This window comes from Chiloscyllium plagiosum, unplaced genomic scaffold (assembly GCF_037043375.1).
Source record: "Chiloscyllium plagiosum isolate Xiang-an unplaced genomic scaffold, Cpla_swu_hap1 HiC_scaffold_22, whole genome shotgun sequence".
Classification (NCBI taxonomy): domain Eukaryota; kingdom Metazoa; phylum Chordata; class Chondrichthyes; order Orectolobiformes; family Hemiscylliidae; genus Chiloscyllium; species Chiloscyllium plagiosum.
In genome coordinates this window covers 57,171,643-57,192,282 of record NW_028270160.1, presented here as the reverse complement: position 1 = coordinate 57,192,282, position 20,640 = coordinate 57,171,643, and the positions used below count along the sequence as shown (strand labels likewise).

Below are 20,640 nucleotides of genomic sequence, written 5' to 3'. Positions count from 1 at the left end.
GCTTATTCCTTAATGAACACGTTCATAAATACGCCCTAATATTACGGTAATATGCGAGTGGAGGGAGTTATAGATGATGACAGTTTGAGAATAGTTTGGAATAAGGTGAAAGAAAACACATATAGAGTGCTAGCCCCTTCTGTTCCCAGCAAACGACATGGTCCTCATGTTAGACGAAGCAGTCTTGAGTGCCAAACCGGTACTCCTCCCCAGTCGGTGCTAGTGCTTGGGATTCCCCCGGGGGAAGGGAGACTGTTGGTTCATTCCAGCTCTCGGTGTGGAGCACTCAGTCCTCCAGCTCTGATCACTTTGCTGCCATCTAGTCTGGGAACAGTTCTATTGCTGGGGGAGGAGGCGTTCACGGTGCTTTGACCTACGATGTACTGTATATCCTGACCCACTGCATCAAACTGGGCTAGAACAGCTTCCCTCCTCCTCCCCGCCTCTGTGCACGGCGTCATTGCATTGGGAAGGACGCTCTGAACTGCTACTACACACACTGTTGTAACTTTGAAAGTGAAAGGAGAGAGATTTGAACTGACAGCGAAGAGTGCAAAACATGGCCTCCTCCCCTCCAGGAGACACGGACGGACTCTCGGAACAGGTGAGAAGGATCTCTGGGCTCTGGGCACTCTACCTTTTGACCACCTCCCTCTTTGACTCTGCTCTGTACAATTTCAAGCACCAACTGTTCTCCTGTACCTGAGCACAGCCCCAAACCTGTTTAAAAAGTTTCTTTTTTAAATCACTTTCCTTAAATCACACTTTCCCCATCCAACAGAAAATAATCTGCAAATTGAGGGCGTCATTTTTTTTTGGTTGGGGGGGGGGGGAGAAGTTTGTTTTGGTTGCTTTCTTTTTAGAAAAGCCAATCATATGTAGCTGGGCACACATTAATTTCCATTTTACCTGCACGGATCCACTTCCAGTGGAGAGAGGCTGCAACTGTGTGTGTTTTGAGTTGACTATTTGAAATTGCGAGTAATAAGTTTCCAGGAAAAGGGAGTGAGTCCAGGTGTACACTACATTGGTACCTCACAGCTGGCTGCAGTCCTACAGGCTGTAAGAAAGGAACTTCGCCTGTGCTAGAGTTGGATTTTCAACAGACAGTAGGCTACAATTCACAATCCCATCTTTTCTCCTTGCCTGCCGTTGTGTTTGCAGCTCACACTGTATTAGACAAATTTTTTGAACTTTCCAATCCACTTTAAATTATAAAGTTGCATGCAGTATTTCAGAAGCCCCTCCCGTCGCCTCTACAAACATATCTAACTACAAACCTAAAGCGGGCAGTACGCCGGGACTGAGAGCGCAATTCCTCCTTCCTTTACAGGATAAGGTGACCCCATTTCACCTCCCGGGGCATTACCCACATGTTTACTCGGAGCAGAAATCTCCGGATTCTTGCTCCAGTTCCCACTGCCCTTGCAGTTACGCGAGACTCCTTTCCATTCAATTCATATAAACACATCGGTTGCACTGCAATAGTGCATCAGGGAACAATCCTGTACTGTCCCAGCTCTCGAGTAGCGCACTTGGTGTGGAGTGCTATAAATATTCCAGGAATTCTAACCGGCGGGAGAGTAGGAAACTACCGTTTAAGATCAACGCCTTGCCGGCTTTCCGAATATAAATAATTCAATGTGATAAGGTGTGATTTGAGATTTACTGCGGCGAATATATGTTTACATCAGTGGGTGGTGAGGGTGTTATGAAGGAAGGTTGGATTGTGACTTTAAAACCACCGCAGATTGTTTTTTTTTACCAGGTTTTCAAACTCTTATTACTGTACTTCAGAAGTCATGGGGGTGGAACTTTGTGCAAAGGCCATATTAAGATGCCTAGTTAGGCAAACTTTAATTGGAAAATGCATCAAAGTTAGCCTTGAGCAACAAACACTTTAAACAAGTGTAAATGGTTGTAATGCTGAAAGATGTCAACTTTTGCTTATGAGTGAATGATTTCCGTTTTAATTTGAATGTGTGGATTAAACTTCACCTCAAATTATTATTTGACGTTTATTGTCCATCTCTAATTGCCCTAATTGCCATCTATTACAGTCTTGTGGGTTTAAGTACAACTACTGGGCCCTCCTACCTTTTGTCATTTACATAAATGATTTGGATGTGAGCATAAGAGGTACAATTAGTAAGTTTGCACATGAAACCAAAATTGGAGGTGTAGTGGACAGCGAAGAGGGTTACCTCAGATTACAACAGGATCTGGACCAGATGGGCCAATGGTCTGAGAAGTGGCGGATGGAGTTTAATTCAGATAAATGCGAGGTGCTACATTTTGGGAAAGCAAATCTTAGCAGGACTTATACACCTTAATGGTAAGGTCCTAGGGAGTGTTGCTGAACCTTGGAGTGCAGGTTCATTGCTCCTTGAAAATGGAGTCGCAGGTAGATAGGATAGTGAAGAAGGTGTTTGGTATACTTTCCTTTATTGGTCAGAGTATTGAGTACAGGAGTTGGGAGGTCATGTTGCGGCTGTACAGGACATTGGAAGGTCACTGTTGGAATATTGCGTGCAATTCTGGTCTCCTTCCTATTGGAAAGATGTTGTGAAACTTGAAAGGGTTCAGAAAAGATTTACAAGGATGTTGCCAGGGTTGGAGGATCTGAGCTACAGGGAGAGGCTGAACAGGCTGGGGCTGTTTTTCCTGGAGTGTCAGAGGCTGAAGGGTGACCTTGCAGAGGTTTACAAAATTATGAGGGGCATGGATAGGATAAATGGACAAAGTATTTTCCCTGGGGTGGGGGAGTCCAGAACTGGAGGGCATAGATTTAGGGTGAGAGGGGAAAGATATGAAAGAGACCTAAGGGGCAACTTTTTCACAGAGTGAGAGAGAGTGGTACGTGTATGGAATGAGCTGTCAGAGGACGTGGTGGAGGCTGGTACAATTGCAACATTTAAAAGGCATTTGGATGGGTATATGAATAGGAAGAGTTTTGGAGGGATGTGGGCCAGGTGCTGGCAGGTGGGACTAGATTGGGTTGGGATATCTGGTCGGCATGGACGGGTTGGACCGAAGGGTCTGTTTCCGTGCTGTACATCCCTGACTCTACAGTATGATTTGAGAGGGAATTCTGGAACATTCTCCTCTGAAAAACCTGAATTCAAATATTGGCGAACCTTTCACTGCCCCGTTTATAAAGTATCACATCTGGCAGCTTATCAAATATCTCTTTTAAAAATTGAACATGCCCTTTGTGGCTAAATCCAAATAGGATTGAATTATGAGGAAATTAATTTAGTTTATTAAAAAGTAGCAGGTCAGTGTAAGCAGGGAGAAGAATGGTGATGTTACTGGACTATCTAGCGACCTGATCTAATGCTATGGAGGCAGGTTCAAATCCCACCACAGCTATTTGAATTTATAAGTAAAATCTGGAATTGTCGCAAAGAGCTTGCCTCATGAATCATACCATTATTGTTGAAAACACCATCTCGTCACGTTCTCCAGGAAAGGTCTGTGTGTGACTCCAGATCCACAGTGTGGTTTGACTATTAACTGCCCTCAAATGTGACTTTTCTGATTTTCTTAAAACTATCAACCACCATCAGTAATCACTGTGCAGCCAGTTAGAGGTTTGTGTGCAAAGCTCATTTTGGGCAATGCAAACAATAAAAAACGAAGGGGTTGGTTGGGCTGGTGGGGCCGTTGGTGCTCGGGAGAGTGGGATGGGACTAAACTGAAATGGGGTTGGGGGATGAAGTACTTTTTTTCCCCCCCCTGTGTTGCCCACCTCTCTCTCAAGGCAGAGACAGCATTGGACACAGAGCACTCCCTCCAATGACACATGGGTAGAACATATCTGTGAAGTGGCCAGGCGGTTGGCAGACATGACCATCTCCACAGCCTGATCCCTGGACCTGTTCATATTCAGGAACAGACCCTCAAAGACATCCTCCAATCTGCCCGCACTGGATGCCCAAAGGAATAAGCCTTCTAGAGGTTAATTATTAATGGGTACCAAATGGCTATTTGCATCCTATGCATGGTTAAAAAGATGCTACTTTACGCAGTGAGTGGACTATGTTTAGATATGATGGACTGAGAAACTCCATACTAAATGTTCAGAGAATTGAGCACCCTGGTTGATTTAACTCTTAGTTTCCATGCTATTTCTGGTGTTCTTTAATCTGTTGTACTAACTTATAATGAACAGATTTTTTTTTGAAAATGACGGTACAATGAATTGCTGCTCTTTTCCGAATTGTTCCTTTTTTGAGAGTTGGCAGCTGTGGCTCAATGATGTGCCTTCAACCCTGCATCAGGAGGTTCTGGGTTCACGCCATTCACCAAAGGCAAGAATTAAAATGATCACATCAGGATGCTACTGAAGGAGTGCTGCATTGTTACATATCCTGCCTTTTGGACAGGAGTTGATTGTGAGGTCCTGTCTACATTTGGTGTAGATGCAAAGCTTCCTGGTATCCAAAGCCTTGTATTTTAACTCTCAAACGAGGTTATCTAGTTGTTCTCACTCTACAGTTAGGACTAAACTTGACTCTTATTTTCTCCCCCATTGCAATTGTGACTCATATCAAAAGGAAACCACTTCATTAGTTATGGAATGCTTTGGGAAGCACTGAGGTTATGAAAAACACCATTCCAGTATCAATCTTTTTCTTTAATAGAATTTTCCTGAACAAAGAGCAGTGTGCGTATGTCATTTATGCCTAACCCAGTTGCTGTTGAGCAAGGTGTAGAAGCATGGCAGTTTTCTCTTTTTTTTTAGGTGAGGAAGTGTCCCAGGTTAGGTGATTTTAACAGGGTAAACTGATGCTATTGGAAAATGATGTTGAGGTGCCAGTGCTGAGCTAGGGTGGATAAATGTCACCTGATGAAGGAGATTGTTGGACTATAACCTGGTGTTGAGTGACTTCTGACGATTTGAAAATAACATCCCTCTTGGTAGGGGCAAGAGAAAAATCGGCTGCTGGTGTATGTTTTTAAAAAGTCACCTTGAGAGCACTTTAAGAGAATGGGACTTCGTGTGCATTCAACCATTGACTTGGCTGCACGGTAGTAACACATTGACAGTTCAAGTGAAGTTATAAACTGTTAGAGTGGACCTTGAGCATTTTATCAGTGTAATCTGAATCTTGAGCTGAGTCACAGCCTTTGAATAGATTCCTGCTTTTTGTTATTTTGTTATAAATGTGGAGAAAAAAATAACATTACTGTTTACAAGCTGAGAAAGGAGTTCGATGGTTGGCAAACTTATCGCCTGTATTGCAGTGATATGTTTTGTGAAATAGTTTAGTAACCAGGAAGTAGGATACCATTTATACTGTGATGGAAATACAATCCAAGTTTACCACATGGTTGTCAGATTTATCTCTTCTAACATGAGACATTGCAATGCAAGTAATTTAATATCTCTTTATTAACCATACAATTCCTATTGCAGTTGATGTTTTCCACTCAAAAGTTACTATAATGCTTTTGTTTGAGGTTTGGTTATCTGCCTGCTCAAGACCTTGTGAGGTATTTCAATAGTGTTTATCTCACACTTGATAAGTGTTGTGGCCAACAATTCTCCCTCAAAACGTTCCCATTTTGAAAAGCCATGTGATGTTTCTGGTCACTTCTGTGCAACATGATTAGTATAGGATAGATATTGTGTCCCTTATTGCATGGCAAACACTCTCTACTGCAAGAGTAATCAGTACATGAAGCATTTGGTGATGACCTAAACTTTCGCCTTTGGATTCATTTGGTTTAAGTCCCATTCCACAAATGCGAGCACAATCTCAGATATTGCATCATTGCAGCACTGAGGGAGTATCGCACTCTTTCAGGTGAAATGCTTAATCAAAGCCTTGAGTTAGTGTTGGTTACTAGGACATTCCAAAATTGACCATTTAGTTGTGAGGTCCTTTGTGATGGTTAAGAGGTTTGGCACAATGTAAATAGAAGTCCAGATTAGAGTGGTGCTAGAAAAGCACAGCAGGTCAGGCGGCATCAGAGGAGCAGGAAAAAGCTCATTCCTGATGAAGGGCTTTTGCCCGAAACGTCGATTTTCCTGCTCCTCGGATGCCGCCTGACCTGCCATGCTTTTCCAACACCACTCTACTTGACCCTGATCTGCAGTACCCACTTCTGCCACAATGTAAATGAAACCTTTTTTTTTGCAGGTTCCACGTAAATGGTTCTGGATGATATAAAAATGTTATGTTCGTGTATGAATAGGTCTCCCATGTCAGTTAAGACTAAACAAACGTCTATTGTGTCCAATAATAAAACGGTCAGTAGCCATGACTTTGCACATCCGTAAGGTTGGCCACTTTTATTGGATCTTGAAAGCTGCTCAGTGCGTGCATGGCTTGGGTGATTGGAAATTTCGGATCTCTGTCCCATTTCTGTCTAAATTTGAAAACCTTATTCACGGGATGCAGAGATTGCAGTCTGGTTCTCCTTGTGTCTTGAGGGAGGTAAACCATCTTGAACATAAATGCATGTGTGGATGTACCACATTACAGGGCAATTAAAAGCCATTTCCAACGCCCCTCCCCCAAGTCCCTCCTCCCTATCTTTTATCTTAGCCTGCTGGACACACTTTCCTCATTCCTGAAGAAGGGCTTATGCCCGAAACGTCGATTCTCCTGTTCCTTGGATGCTGCCTGACCTGCTGCGCTTTTCCAGCAACACATTTTCAGCTCTGATCTCCAGCATCTGCAGCCCTCACTTTCTCCAATTAAAAGCATCTGAGGAGCAGGAGAATCGACGTTTCAGGCATAAGCCCTTCTTCAGGAGGTTCCTGCTCCTCGGATGCTGCTTGGCCTTATTGGCTGTGTTTTTCCAACTCAATCTTTCAGTGCTGTTTGGGTGCACACTTTGTGGTCAGCAGACCCCACTGGTAGTCTGCTGCTGTTACCCAGAGGCTGGCTTCTGTAGAGTCATGGCAGTAACTGATACCTGTTATTGAAGATTCAGAGCTTGAATAATCCTAAGCAGAACAAACTGAAAAGGAGACAGTATTTTCGGTAGAGTATATAGTCAAGGGACAAAAAGCTAGACCAATCAAATAAATAATTAGGGCGAGGTGGATTTGCCAATAAGATGTTGGCCTGGCAAGAAGGTTTGTAGAGTGGTATAGATCATGAAGGAGCAAGAGGTAGGTGCACTTAGCTAACTGGATGTGACAAAGGCACATGATTAGCAACAGAAAATTCACAGGTTTCCTCTTCACAATGTATAACAAAGCATGTTTACATCATCAGTTACAAAATATACATTAAGAGGCAGTTTGTTCTAATTCTTAAAAGATGTTGGCTCCATGTATAATAGGGACATAAGAGTTAAACATGGACAAACACTTTGCAAAGAAATGCTTTCAGATGTTGTGTAAAATTCAGTAGACTCTGGTAATTTCCCTCGGAAATCTACGCTCAACAGTACAGCTACCTGTTTCTTAATATTTAAATTAACTTTTCAAAAAGCATTATTGCTTCGGAATCGGTGAGGCTTGGAATGCCTGTTTAAATTCCGAGCTACCTGTAGACTTAAGCATGTCTGCTCTTGCTAAATTTTGCAATCCATGAAGGGCACTGGCAAATAGTCTGTGGTTTATGAATACTTTGGCTGGCACTAATGCTTTGCATAATAATGAGTCTGGAGTGGTTTAACAGTGATTTCTAAGATCTGATCTGATCTAATGAGATTGCTGCAGGGAAAACACGTTTACGAAGGTGGTTTTGAATTTAAACTCCCACGTCTTGAGGAACAGTCCAGGTGGAGAAGCAAACATGATCCATTTAATCAAAAGACGCTCCTTCTCCAATAATTTTTCTGTGCACTAACATCCCAGTGCAGTTGCTTCATGCTGAGAGAGCAGGTGACATCCAGGTTACTGGACTAAAGTCCAGCAGAAGACTGCTTTTCATGTCGACGGGAATTAATGGGAGAGAAAATGTAGCAACACTCTGGCCAGTGCAAAGAAAAGGTGAAAGTCTCGAAATAGTTCCCTGACAACTCTTTCCAAACTAATGAGATGTTCAATGAAAGGATGGGACTTGCTTGGAAAACCCAAGATATCTGGCTGTGAAATAAGTGGCAAGTGACATTTGGACTGCGCAGTGCCAGTGTTACGCTTTCTCACCTTGATCCTTTTAGCATCAAGGGCCATGTCCAGCTCCCTGTTGAAGGTATCTAGTGAACTGGCTCCAACAGCTTACTGTGGTAGAGAATTCTACAGGTTCACAACTGAGTGAAGAAATCCTTCCTCCGTTCTGAACGGCTTTCAAATCAGGGTAGTGTGTGGGTTGAAGGGGATCTCACAGGTGGGGTTCTACGTAGCTTCATTCATTCATTCATTCATGGAGGAAAATATAATCCCAGAGCCAAAGACAACAGTCAGAAAACAAATTCTGCTGAAGGGTCACTCAATTTGAAACATTAACTTACCTTTTCTTTCTACAGATGCTGCCAGACATGCTGAGTTTCTTCACCACCTCCTTTTTTTAGAGTCAGAAGGCAAGACTTAACTCCGAATAACATTACTGTTCTATGTTAATAAAGTCTCCAGTTCTGCTCATGGGCCATGAGTTTAAAAGGAAAATATCAACACTGCACTGATCTCACACCAAAGTTCAGATCAAACCAATACTTTTCAGAATTTGCTGTTAAGTACAGAAAGTTTTGAATGATAATTTGTGATACTAAACAGATAATTTGCCATAACAGAATAACGCTATGGCAAATGATGGGAGGTGGGGTAAAATAAGGCACATATGGTGTAATAATTCTGGATTAGTGGTGCTGGAAGAACACAGCAGTTCAGGCAGCATCCAGGGAACTTCGAAATCGACGTTTCGGGCAAAAGCCCTTCATCAGGAATAAAGCCTTTATTCCTGATGAAGGCCTTTTGCCCGAAACGTCGATTTTCGAAGCTCCTTGGATGCTGCCTGAACTGCTGTGCTCTTCCAGCACCACTAATCCAGAATCTGGTTTCCAGCATCTGCAGTCATTGTTTTTACCTCAATGGTGTAATAATGTTGAGCAGACATTTCACTGGGGGGTGTGGTGCTGGATGTAGATATATATCAGCCAGGGTAGGGGGTGGTGGGGGGGGGGGGGCTCCATTTGGAAAATGTAGGCAGGGTATTTGGTGTGCAAGAAATGTGTTTGCAGCAGAATAAGATGGCCCTGGGGTTCCTGTTGTATCTCAAAGCATCAGGCCACAGGCACTGCCAGGGTGGGAAATGCAGCAGTGGCAGTACTTTAATAAAAGTATCGGCAATGCCTTGCTAACTCCTTTGTCTTGATTTTGAGTATTGACCTATAAAAAGTAAAGAATGTATCAAATAGGATAAGAACTGTCGACCTTCCAAAACAAAAACACAATATCAAAATATAATCAAGCCCAGGCAGGCTCATACAGAGAGGGAACATGGACAATCTGTTATAGAGTCATGGTGCCATAACAGCAGGCAAAGACCCTTTGGTCTAACCAGTCCATGCCAATTATAATCCCAAACTAAACCAATCCCACTTGCCTCTATCCCTGCAAACAGTTTTTATTCATGTACTTATCTAAATGTCTTTTAAATGTTATAACTGCACTTGTTTGAGGCCAGCGACCATAATTCTATTAGTTTTAAAATAGTGATGGAAAAGGTAGACCAGACCTAAGAGCTGAAGTTCTAAATTGGAGGAAGGCTAATTTTGACCGTATTAGGCAAGAACTTTCAAAAGCTGATTTGATGCAGATGTTCGCAGGAAAAGGGACGGCGGGAAAATGAGAGAGCGCAGATCCAGAGAAGGTATATTCCTGTCAGGGTGAAAGGAAAGGCTGGTAGGTATAGGGAATGATGGATGACTGGAGAAATTGAGGATCTGGTTAAGAAAAAGAAGGAAGCATATGTCAGGTATAGACGGGATAGATCGAGTGAATCCTTAGAGTATAAAGGCAGTAGGAGTATTCTTAAGAGGGACCTCAGGAGGGCAAAAAAGGGAAAATGAGATAGCTTTGGCAAATAGGGTGAAGGAGAATCCAAAGCGTTTTTACAAATATATTAAGGACAAAAGGTTAACTAGGGAGTGAATAGGGCACCTCAAAGATCAGCAAAGCGGCCTTTGTGTGGAGCAGCAGGAGATGGGCAGATACTAAACGAGTATTTTGCATCAATATTTACTGTGGAAAAGGACATGGATGATATAGAATGTGGGGAAATAGATGGTGACATCTTGAAAAATGTCCATATTGCAGAGGAGGAAGTGCTGGATGTCTTGAAATGCATAAAGGTGGGTAAAACGCCAAGACCTGATGAGGTGTACCCTAGAACTCTGGGGAAACCAGGGAAGTGATTGCTGGGCCTCTTGCTGAGATATTTGCATTATCGGTAGTCACAGGTGAGGTGCCAGAAGACTGGAGGTTGGCTAACGTGGTGCCACTGTTTTAAGAAGGCCGGTAAAGACAAGAACTATAGACCGGTGAGCCTGACCTCGGTGGTGGGCAAGTTGTTGGGAATCCTGACGGACAGGATGTGCATGTATTTGGAAAGGCAAGGACTGATTAGGGATAGTCAACATGGCTTTGTGCGTGGGAAATCATGTCTCACAAACTTGATTTGAGTGTTTTGAAGTAACAAAGAGGATTGATGAGGGCAGAGCGGTGGACATGATCTATATGTACTTCAGCTATGCATTCGACAAGGTTCCCCATGGGAGACTGATTAGCAAGGTTAGATCTCATGGAATACTGGGAGAACTAGCCATTTGGATACAGAACTGGCTTGAAGGTAGAAGCCAGAGGGTGGTGGTGGAGGGTTGCTGGAGGCCTATGACCAGTGGAGTGCCACAAGGATCAGTGCTGGGTCCACTACTTTTTGTCATTTATATACAGTAAGTGATTTGGATGTGAACATAGGAGATTTAGTTAGTAAGTTTGCAGATTACCCCAAGATTGGAGGTGTAGTGGACAGGGAAGGAATACCTCCAATTACATCAGGATCTGGTCAGATGGGCCAAGAAGTGGCAGATGGAGTTTAATTCCGATAAATGTGAGGTGCTGCATTTTGGAAAGGCAAATCCGAGCAGGACATCTACACTTAATGGTAAGGTCCTTGGGAGTGTTGCTGAACAAAGAGACCTTGGAGTGCAGGTTCATAGCTCCTTGAAAGTGGAGTTGCAGGTAGTTAGGATAGTGAAGAAGGCGTTTGGTATGCTTTCCTTTATTGGTCAGAGCATTGAGTACAGGAGTCGGGAGATCATGATACAGCTGTACAGGACATTGGTTAAGCCACTTTTGGAATATTGCATGCAGTTTTGGTCTCCTTCCTATTGGAAAGATGTTGTGAAACTTGAAAGGGTTCAGAAAAGATTTACAAGGATGTTGCCAGGGTTGGAGGATTTGAGCTACAGGGAGAGGCTGAACAGGGTAAAAACAAGGACTGCAGATGCTGGAAACCAGATTCTGGATTAGAGTGGTGCTGGAAAAGCACAGTTCAAGCAGCATCTGAGGAGCAGGAAAATTGACGTTTTGGGCAAAAGCCTGATTCCTGACAAAGGGCTTTTGCCCAAAACGTCAATTTTCCTGCTCCTCGGATGCTGCCTGAACTGCTATGCTTTTTCAGCACCACTCTAATCTAGGAGAGGCTGGACAGGCTGGGGCTATTTTCCCTGGAGTGTTGGAGGCTGAGGGGTGACCTTATAGAGGTTTACAAAGTCATGAGGGGCATAGATAGGGTAAATAGACAAAGTCTTTTCCCTGGGGTGGGGGAGTCCAGAACTAGAGGGCATAGGTTCAGGGTGAGAGAGGAAAGATGTAAAAGAGACCGAAGGGGCAACTTTTTCACACAGAGGGTGGTGTGTGTATGGAATGAGCTGCCAGAGGAAGTGGTAGAGGCTGGTACAATTGCAACATTTAAAAGACATTTGGATGGGTATATGAATAGGAAGAGTTTGGAGGGATATGGGCGAAGTCCTGGCAAATGGGACTAGATTGGGTTGGGATATCTTGTTGGTCAGAAGGTTCTGTTTCTGTGCTGTACCTCTGTCTCTATGACCCTATATTTAAAAAAAAAACAAATGCTCCCCAGTCTCAAATTCCCCACTCGGGGAAAGAGACCTGTCATTCACTTTTTACCTACACCCCTCACGATTTTATAAATTTCTATAAGGTCACCCAGCAATCTCTTACGCTCCAGTGAAAAAAGTTCCAGGCTGTCCTTTAACTCAAACCCTCCATTCCCAGCAGCATCATAGTAAACGTCTTCTGAACCTCCTCCAGCTTAATAATATCCTTCCTGTAGCAGTGACCAGAATAGCACATGGCACTCCAGATGAGGCCTCACCGACGTCCTATACAACCTCAACATGATATACTAACTCTTATACTCAAAGGTCTGCACAATGAATGTGAGAACGTGCGAAATGCTGCCTTAACCACCCTAACCATATGTGATGCAAACTTCATTGAATTATGGACGTGAACCCTGAGGTTTGTCTGTTCTAAGCACTACCTAAAGCCCTCCTTTTAATTGTACAAGTCCTGCCCTTGATTGTTTTACCAAAATGCAATACCTCACACTTCTCCAAATTAAACGGAGACAGTGGTTAGCACTGCTGCCTCACAGCACCAGAGACCCGGGTTCAATTCCCGCCTCAGGCAAATGTCTGTGTGGAGTTTGCACATTCTCCCTGTGTCTGCGTGGGTTTCCTCCGGGTGCTCCGGTTTCCTCCCACAGTCCAAAAATGCCCAGGTTAGTTGAATTGACCATGCTAAATTGCCCGTAGTGTTAGGTGAAGGGGTAAATATAGGGGAATGGGACTGGGTGAGTTGCTCTTCGGAGGGTCAGTGTGGACTTGTTGGGCTGAAGGGCCTGTTTCCACACTGTAAGTAATCTAATCTAAACTGCATCAGCCCATTGACCCAATTGAACGAGGTTCTGGGGAAGGGGGAAAATTGCGGAGATAGATTGCTGGGTATGAGGGGGAAGAACAGGAGATTCAGACCTAGACATGAGTGGCTGTGAGGGGTTGAGAGAGAGAGACAAATCAAGGGTATCATAGATGCAGAGCCAACATCAAAACAGCTGGAAACAACATTAGAACAGGAGGTCACTCCTTCCTTCGAGCCTGTTCCTCACTCAGTGAAGGAATTAAGAATAACAGCTTCTAGTATGAAGAATCAACTGTACCATAACTCTTCTCTCTCCCTCCCTCTTCCCCCCCCCCCACCCCCATCCCCACAAATGTTGACTTAGTCCTCTCTCCCCCTCCCTCCCTCTCTCTCTCTCTCTCTTTCCCCTCCCTCTCTCTTTCCCCTCCCTCTCTCTTTCCCCTCCCTCTCTCTTTCCCCTCCCTCTCTCTTTCCCCTCCCTCTCTCTTTCCCCTCCCTCTCTCTTTCCCCTCCCTCTCTCTTTCCCCTCCCTCTCTCTTTCCCCTCCCTCTCTCTTTCCCCTCCCTCTCTCTTTCCCCTCCCTCTCTCTTTCCCCTCCCTCCCTCTCTCTTTCCCCTCCCTCTCTCTCTCTTTCCCCTCCCTCTCTCTTTCTTTCCCCTCCCTCTCTCTTTCCCCTCCCTCTCTCTTTCCCCTCCCTCTCTCTTTCCCCTCCCTCTCTCTTTCCCCTCCCTCTCTCTTTCCCCTCCCTCTCTCTTTCCCCTCCCTCTCTCTTTCCCCTCCCTCTCTCTTTCCCCTCCCTCTCTCTTTCCCCTCCCTCTCTCTTTCCCCTCCCTCTCTCTTTCCCCTCCCTCTCTCTTTCCCCTCCCTCTCTCTTTCCCCTCCCTCTCTCTTTCCCCTCCCTCTCTCTTTCCCCTCCCTCTCTCTCTCTTTCCCCTCCCTCTCTCTCTCTTTCCCCTCCCTCTCTCTTTCCCCTCCCTCTCTCTTTCCCCTCCCTCTCTCTTTCCCCTCCCTCTCTCTTTCCCCTCCCTCTCTCTTTCCCCTCCCTCTCTCTTTCCCCTCCCTCTCTCTTTCCCCTCCCTCTCTCTTTCCCCTCCCTCTCTCTTTCCCCTCCCTCTCTCTTTCCCCTCCCTCTCTCTTTCCCCTCCCTCTCTCTTCCCCCTCCCTCTCTCTTCCCCCTCCCTCTCTCTTCCCCCTCCCTCTCTCTTCCCCCTCCCTCTCTCTTCCCCCTCCCTCTCTCTTCCCCCTCCCTCTCTCTTCCCCCTCCCTCTCTCTTCCCCCTCCCTCTCTCTTCCCCCTCCCTCTCTCTTCCCCCTCCCTCTCTCTTCCCCCTCCCTCTCTCTTCCCCCTCCCTCTCTCTTCCCCCTCCCTCTCTCTTCCCCCTCCCTCTCTCTTCCCCCTCCCTCTCTCTTTCCCCCTCTCTTCCCCCTCCCCCTCTCTTCCCCCTCCCCCTCTTCCCCCTCCCCCTCTTCCCCCTCCCCCTCTTCCCCCTCCCCCTCTTCCCCCTCCCCCTCTCTTCCCCCTCCCCCCCCTCTCTTCCCCCTCCCCCCCCTCTCTTCCCCCTCCCCCCCCTCTCTTCCCCCTCCCCCCCCTCTCTTCCCCCTCCCCCCCCTCTCTTCCCCCTCCCCCCCCTCTCTTCCCCCTCCCCCCCCTCTCTTCCCCCTCCCCCCCCTCTCTTCCCCCTCCCCCCCCTCTCTTCCCCCTCCCCCCCCTCTCTTCCCCCTCCCCCCCCTCTCTTCCCCCTCCCCCCCCTCTCTTCCCCCTCCCCCCCCTCTCTTCCCCCTCCCCCCCCTCTCTTCCCCCTCCCCCCCCTCTCTTCCCCCTCCCCCCCCTCTCTTCCCCCTCCCCCCCTCTCTTCCCCCTCCCCCCCCCTCTCTTCCCCCTCCCCCCCCCTCTCTTCCCCCTCCCCCCCCTCTCTTCCCCCTCCCCCCCCTCTCTTCCCCCTCCCCCCCCCTCTCTTCCCCCTCCCCCCCCCTCTCTTCCCCCTCCCCCCCCTCTCTTCCCCCTCCCCCCCCCTCTCTTCCCCCTCCCCCCCCTCTCTTCCCCCTCCCCCCCCTCTCTTCCCCCTCCCCCCCCCTCTCTTCCCCCTCCCCCCCCCTCTCTTCCCCCTCCCCCCCCCTCTCTTCCCCCTCCCCCCCCCTCTCTTCCCCCTCCCCCCCCTCTCTTCCCCCTCCCCCCCCTCTCTTCCCCCTCCCCCCCCTCTCTTCCCCCTCCCCCCCCCTCTCTTCCCCCTCCCCCCCCCTCTCTTCCCCCTCCCCCTCCCTCTCTTCCCCCTCCCCCTCCCTCTCTTCCCCCTCCCCCCCCTCTCTTCCCCCTCCCCCCCCTCTCTTCCCCCTCCCCCCCCCTCTCTCTCCCCCTCCCCCCCTCTCTCTCCCCCTCCCCCCCTCTACACCTACAGCTCCCTCTTGAATATGTCTAATGAACTGGCCCCAACAGCTTCCTGTGGGAGAGAATTTCACAGGTTCACAACTGAGTGAAGAAATTCTTTCTCATCTTCGTCCTGAATGGCCTATCCCTTATACTTAGACTGTGACCCCAGAGTTCTGGACTTGCCCCAATATCAGGAACATTCTTCCCATATCTAGTCTGTTCAGTCCCATCAGGATTTGTTTGAGATCCCCATTCTTTGAAATTCCAGTGAATACAGCCCAGTTGATCCAGTCTTCCCTCATATCAGTCCTGCCATCCTGGGAATTGGTCTGGTGAACCTTTGCAGGACTCCCTCAATAACAAGAATGTCCTTCCTCCGACTAGGAGACCAGGCTAGAAAACTGCACACAATACTCACGGTGTGGCCTCACCAAGGCCCTGTTTAACTGCAGCATGACATCCTTACTGTGATACTCAATTCCTCTTGTTATGAAGGTCAGCATGCCATTAGCTTCCCTCACTGCGTGCTGAACCCTGCATGCCAACCTTCAGCGACTATGTTCCACCATGATACCCAGGTCTTGTTGCACCTCACTTTTTCCTAAACTGCCACCATTCTGATAATCTGTCTTTCCGTTTTTGTGACCAAAGTGGATAACCGCATATTTATCCACATCGTATTGTATTTGCCCGCTCAGCCAGTCAGTCGAATTCACCCTGTGGCTGTTAGCATCCTCCTTACAGTATAGGCTGCTATCTGGCTTAGTGTTATCTGAATATTTGGAAGTATGACATTCAATTCCTTTGTCCAAATTGTTACTGTACATTGTGAACAGCTGAGGTCCCAGCACTGACCACTGCAGCACCCCACTTGTCGCTATCTGCCGCACTGAAAAGGAGCTGTTTATTCCAATTCTCTGCTTCCTGTCTGGCAACCAGTTCTCTATCCGTGTCAATACATTACCTCCAATACTATGAGCTTTAATTTTCCTTACCAATCTCGTGGAATCTTGTCAAAAGTCTTTTGAAAGTCCAGATAGACAAGATCTATTGATTCATCATTGTCTATTCTAATGGTCACCACATCAAACAAATTCCAGATTTGTCAAGCATGACTTCCCTTTAGTGAATCCATGCTGACCAGGACTAATTCTGTCTCTGTTTCTCAAATGCTCAGTTATTATATCCTTGTCAGGCTAACTGGCCTATGATTCCCCATTTTCTCTCCCCCTCCTTAGAGTGAGTTACATTCGCTACCCTCCAGTCCATTGGAGCTCTTCCAGAGTCTACAGAATGCTGGAAAATAATCTCCAATGCAAATGTTATTTCTCGTGCCACTTCTTTAAGTAGTCTGGGATGCAGAGCATCAGGCCCTGGGGACTTATCAGATTTTAATCCCACCAATTTCCCCAATACCCTTTCCTGACTAATAAGGATTTCCTTCATTTCCTCTTTCGTGTTTGACCCTCTGACCCCTAGCATTTCCTAAAGGTTATTTGTGTCCTCCTTAGTGAAGACAGATCCTAAGTATTTCTTCAACTAGTCTGCCATCTTTACCTGTTGGGAATTCACCTGATTCTAATTGCAAGGGACCTACATTTGTCTTCAGTCTTTTTCTCTTCACAATCTTTGGAAGTTTTTTGCATTCAGTTCTTCTCCATTTTCCATGAGCTTACTTTCGTACTCTGTTTTCCCTTCTGACTTAAACCCTTTGTCCTGCTCTGCTGGATTTTAAATTTCTCCCTGTGCCTTAAGTACATGTAAATTGTATCTTGCATGAGGAAGAAATGCCTTTGGTGGGTTTGCTGGAATTGTCAGGAAAGTCAAACTCCAAAGTTTGTTTCTCCACATGCAGAGACTGTACAGAACTGAACTGCTTGAGTGACTATGTATGTATTTAAAGTATACTTTTGAAATATAATTTTTATTTCAATGTACTATTCATTAAAACATCTTAGTCACTTAAACAGTTCAGTTCAGTTCTGTATAGTAGTATATGAAGATAACAAGCACATTGGAGTTTTGATTTAGAGATGCCGGTGTTGGACTGGGGTGTACAAAGTTAAACATCATACAACACCAGGTTATAGTCCAACAGGTTTAATTGGAAGCACTAGCTTTTGGAGTGCTGCTCCATCATCAGGCAGTTGTGATGAACCACCTGATGAAGGAGCAGCGCTCCGAAAGCTAGTGTGCTTCCAAATAAACTTGTTGGACTATAACCTGGTGTTGTGTGATTTTTAACATTGGAGTTTGTCTCAATCCAACAAACCAGCCCAAGGCATCTCTTTCTTGTGCAAGAGTTTTTTTTCAGGAGGGGTAAATGTTAAACAATGACCTCCGTCATTTCTAAGCCATTTCTCTCCTCCTCCACCCTTGTTTGTGATCCATATGTGATGCTTGTGGACAGCTGAACAAACAGGGTGCCTGCTCGTTCATTTAATTACTCTTATGGTGATCCTGCTGTGTGCAAATGATCTATTTCATTCCCCTACATTGCAGCAATAATGGCTCTTCAGTAATGAAGAGCTTCAGGATGCCTGAAGGTTGTGATAAAATGCAAATTTCTCGTACACTTTTGAATTCTGCAGTCATTCCCAACCAGTCCATTTCTTTAATAAGCTGGTCTCCGAATGTAGAAATTAGATGAATTTAAAACATTTTTAAGCCTTTTTTTTTCAGTTGGATTAGCAAGATGATGGTGACTAGGACCACAATTAATGCAAGAAATGGACCAATGAAATTGTAATTTTTTTTGTGGGGATATCCTTCATCTGTTTTCCAGCCTTACTTTTCATGTTGCAAACCAGTTTAATGTTTGTGCTGTACAAAATATTATTGCTACAGTGCCTGTTTTGCTCAGTAATTTTAATTTTCTCTTGTTCTGTCATACTGTTCATGTATGGGAAGTGTGGAAAATAACTTGACTAAAGCAAAACGAAAAATGAATTGCAAGTAAAAACCAGCTAGGATTTTGATTCACCGCTGAAGTACTTTTTTTTGTTGTTGCAATTTCCAAATTTCCCATGGGATTTTGGATTTCCATAGCGCATCTCCCCCCCCCCCCCCCCCCCCTCAAAGCCAGTGAAGTTTCCTTTTGATTTTGAATCATAGAATCCCGACAGGCCATTCAGCCCATCGAGTCCACACTGATTCTTGGAGCATCCTACATGGACCCATCCCTTTACCCTGTACTGAAACTCTGCATTTCCCGTGGCTAACTCATACAACCTACACGTACTTGGACACGATGGGCAATTTAGGACAGCCAATCCACGTAACCCCCTCCAAAGTTTGGACTGTGGGAGGAAACTGGAGCATTTGAAGGAAACCCAAGCCGATATGGAAAACATGTAGACTCAGATAGTCGCCCGAGGGTGGAATCAAATCTGAGTGTCTGGCACTGAGACAGCAATGCTAACCACTGAGCCATTGTAGCCACTGCATTCCGGGAGGCAATGTGTATTTAACAAGATCCCACAAATTGATTGATCTGATATTGGTTGACACTACTATTAGCCAGGACACCCTGAAAACTCCTGTCCTCTTCAAAATGTACCAAGGAACCTCTTTCTTTTTGAGTGGGTAAACTTGAACATACTGTTTGTTTTCTGCCCAACTCTTATCTGAAAATACAAGGGAAGAAGTTGCATTTGTATAGTGCCTTTCATAACCTCCAGGATTTCCCGAGACACTTGACATGATTTCGGATGTATTCCTTCTCATGTTGGGAATTGTGGCAGTCGGTTTGAGTGCCACAAATTCCCTCAAAAATAACAAAAGGTGACCAGATTACAGTCTGTGTTATAAGTGACGTGGTTCAGGCTGAAAATAACTAGGATGCATCTGAACCTTACTGTTCATCTTCACATGGTTCAGTGGGATCTTTTATACCTACCTGCAAATAAATTCCCCCTCAGTTTAACACATCATCCTAAAGATCTCTAGCATTGTATTGAATTGACTTTATTGTTACATGTACTACATGAGAACAGTGGAAAGTTTACGAGTTGCCATCTTAGGTATAAAGGTACCTAGGTACAGAATATTGGTACAAAGGAGAAAAATAAAGAAAACATAGTTTTTAAAAAGTTAAACATTGCAGACCTTACTTGAAATTAGAAAAAAAAAATCACAATTAACAGTTCAACACCGATGCCTGTAAGTGCTTGGCCGTGCTGGGATTGCACCCCTTAAACGCTCAACCTTGCCACCGCTGCTGCCCAGGGCTGCCTGCACTTGCCACCTTGCAACCTGTTCGTATTTCCACCGTCTGCGACCTGCACCAGTGTTGTCTTGAATTATGGAGATTGAGCTTTTATGACCTTTTGAATCTTTGGCTGAGCTGAAACTCCGAGTGCTGTTGCTTGAGTCCGATCACTGAAAGTTGTATAGGTGACTGCCAGTCACATTCTGGTCAACAAAGCTGTTCTGCTGCTTCACTGGTTAAACTTTAACGTGTGTGCAGGCAATCTGAAGAATTGAGTAAACCTTTGGCAGAAGGTCATATTACCATTGCCTAAAGAGGAAGTAAGTGACGTACAGTTATGCCAGTGCCCCTCCTATTGCTGAGCACGGCTGGGTAAAATACATCAGAGGATGTGCATATAAACGATCTGAAGAGAACTAAGTTTGCTTCTGTAGTGTAGTTTCAAAACCACTTTGATTACAGGGCTGATCGACTCCAATTAGTAACTCATTTAGTACTTGGCTCAGTGTTAATTTTGATTTTAGTGCCATATCTGATGATCAGTTCCCTGTCAGATGCCCTTTTCTGACATTGAGCTCCACCTGACCTCATTGTGGTTACGACCAAAAGTTTCCACTGTGGTCCCCCTGGGACTGAAGGATCAGCATGGGCATCCAGAGAACCTCTGTCGTTCTGTATCTGGACTTACTTCAGACGCGTAGATGCTCCTCAGCATGCAGAACCAAATCTGAGTTGTTGCCTTCCAATGGGTCATTTGGCTCCAGTATTTTCCCAGGGGAGGTGGTAAGCACTGCAGACCTCTGTAAGGCGTTTTTGTTTTGTATCGTTTGCAGTGACCACCTTGATGTCATTTATCCTGAGGTTTTTTCCTAAGAATAGCCTATGCACCAACCAGCGTTGTTGAATATCAGAGCTGTTAATCTTATGGTTGATGAGGAATTTTCTGAAAAATCACTCTGGTAGTCACATGTAAGTGGCTTCTCCTGTGCTCTATACCAAAGGTTAACAGTTTGTGATCTAGAATCCAGACATATACTTTCCTGTTCAATTTGATTTCAGCTCGCATTTCCCAAAACTCCACGCACTGATTCAATTCTCTCTCCGATAATAACCTCAATTCCCTGATTCCATTTGGTATCTAGTATGTCTGCCAGACTTTTCTTGATGATGTGACATCACTCCTAACATTTTAATTTGGTAAATTAGA

At 45.5% G+C, this 20,640-nt stretch overlaps 1 protein-coding gene across 1 annotated transcript in view; it reads left to right on the top strand.

The window, feature by feature from the left end:
- Window positions 1–219: 219 nt before the first annotated feature.
- Window positions 220–20,640, top strand: part of ank3b (ankyrin 3b) — a 754,625-nt gene continuing 734,204 nt past the window's right edge. Inside the window, exon 1 of the mRNA XM_087999088.1 lies at window positions 220–604. Coding sequence (XP_087855214.1) covers window positions 560–604 — 45 coding nt within the window. The 5' untranslated portion in view covers window positions 220–559. The remainder of the gene's footprint in view (window positions 605–20,640) is intronic.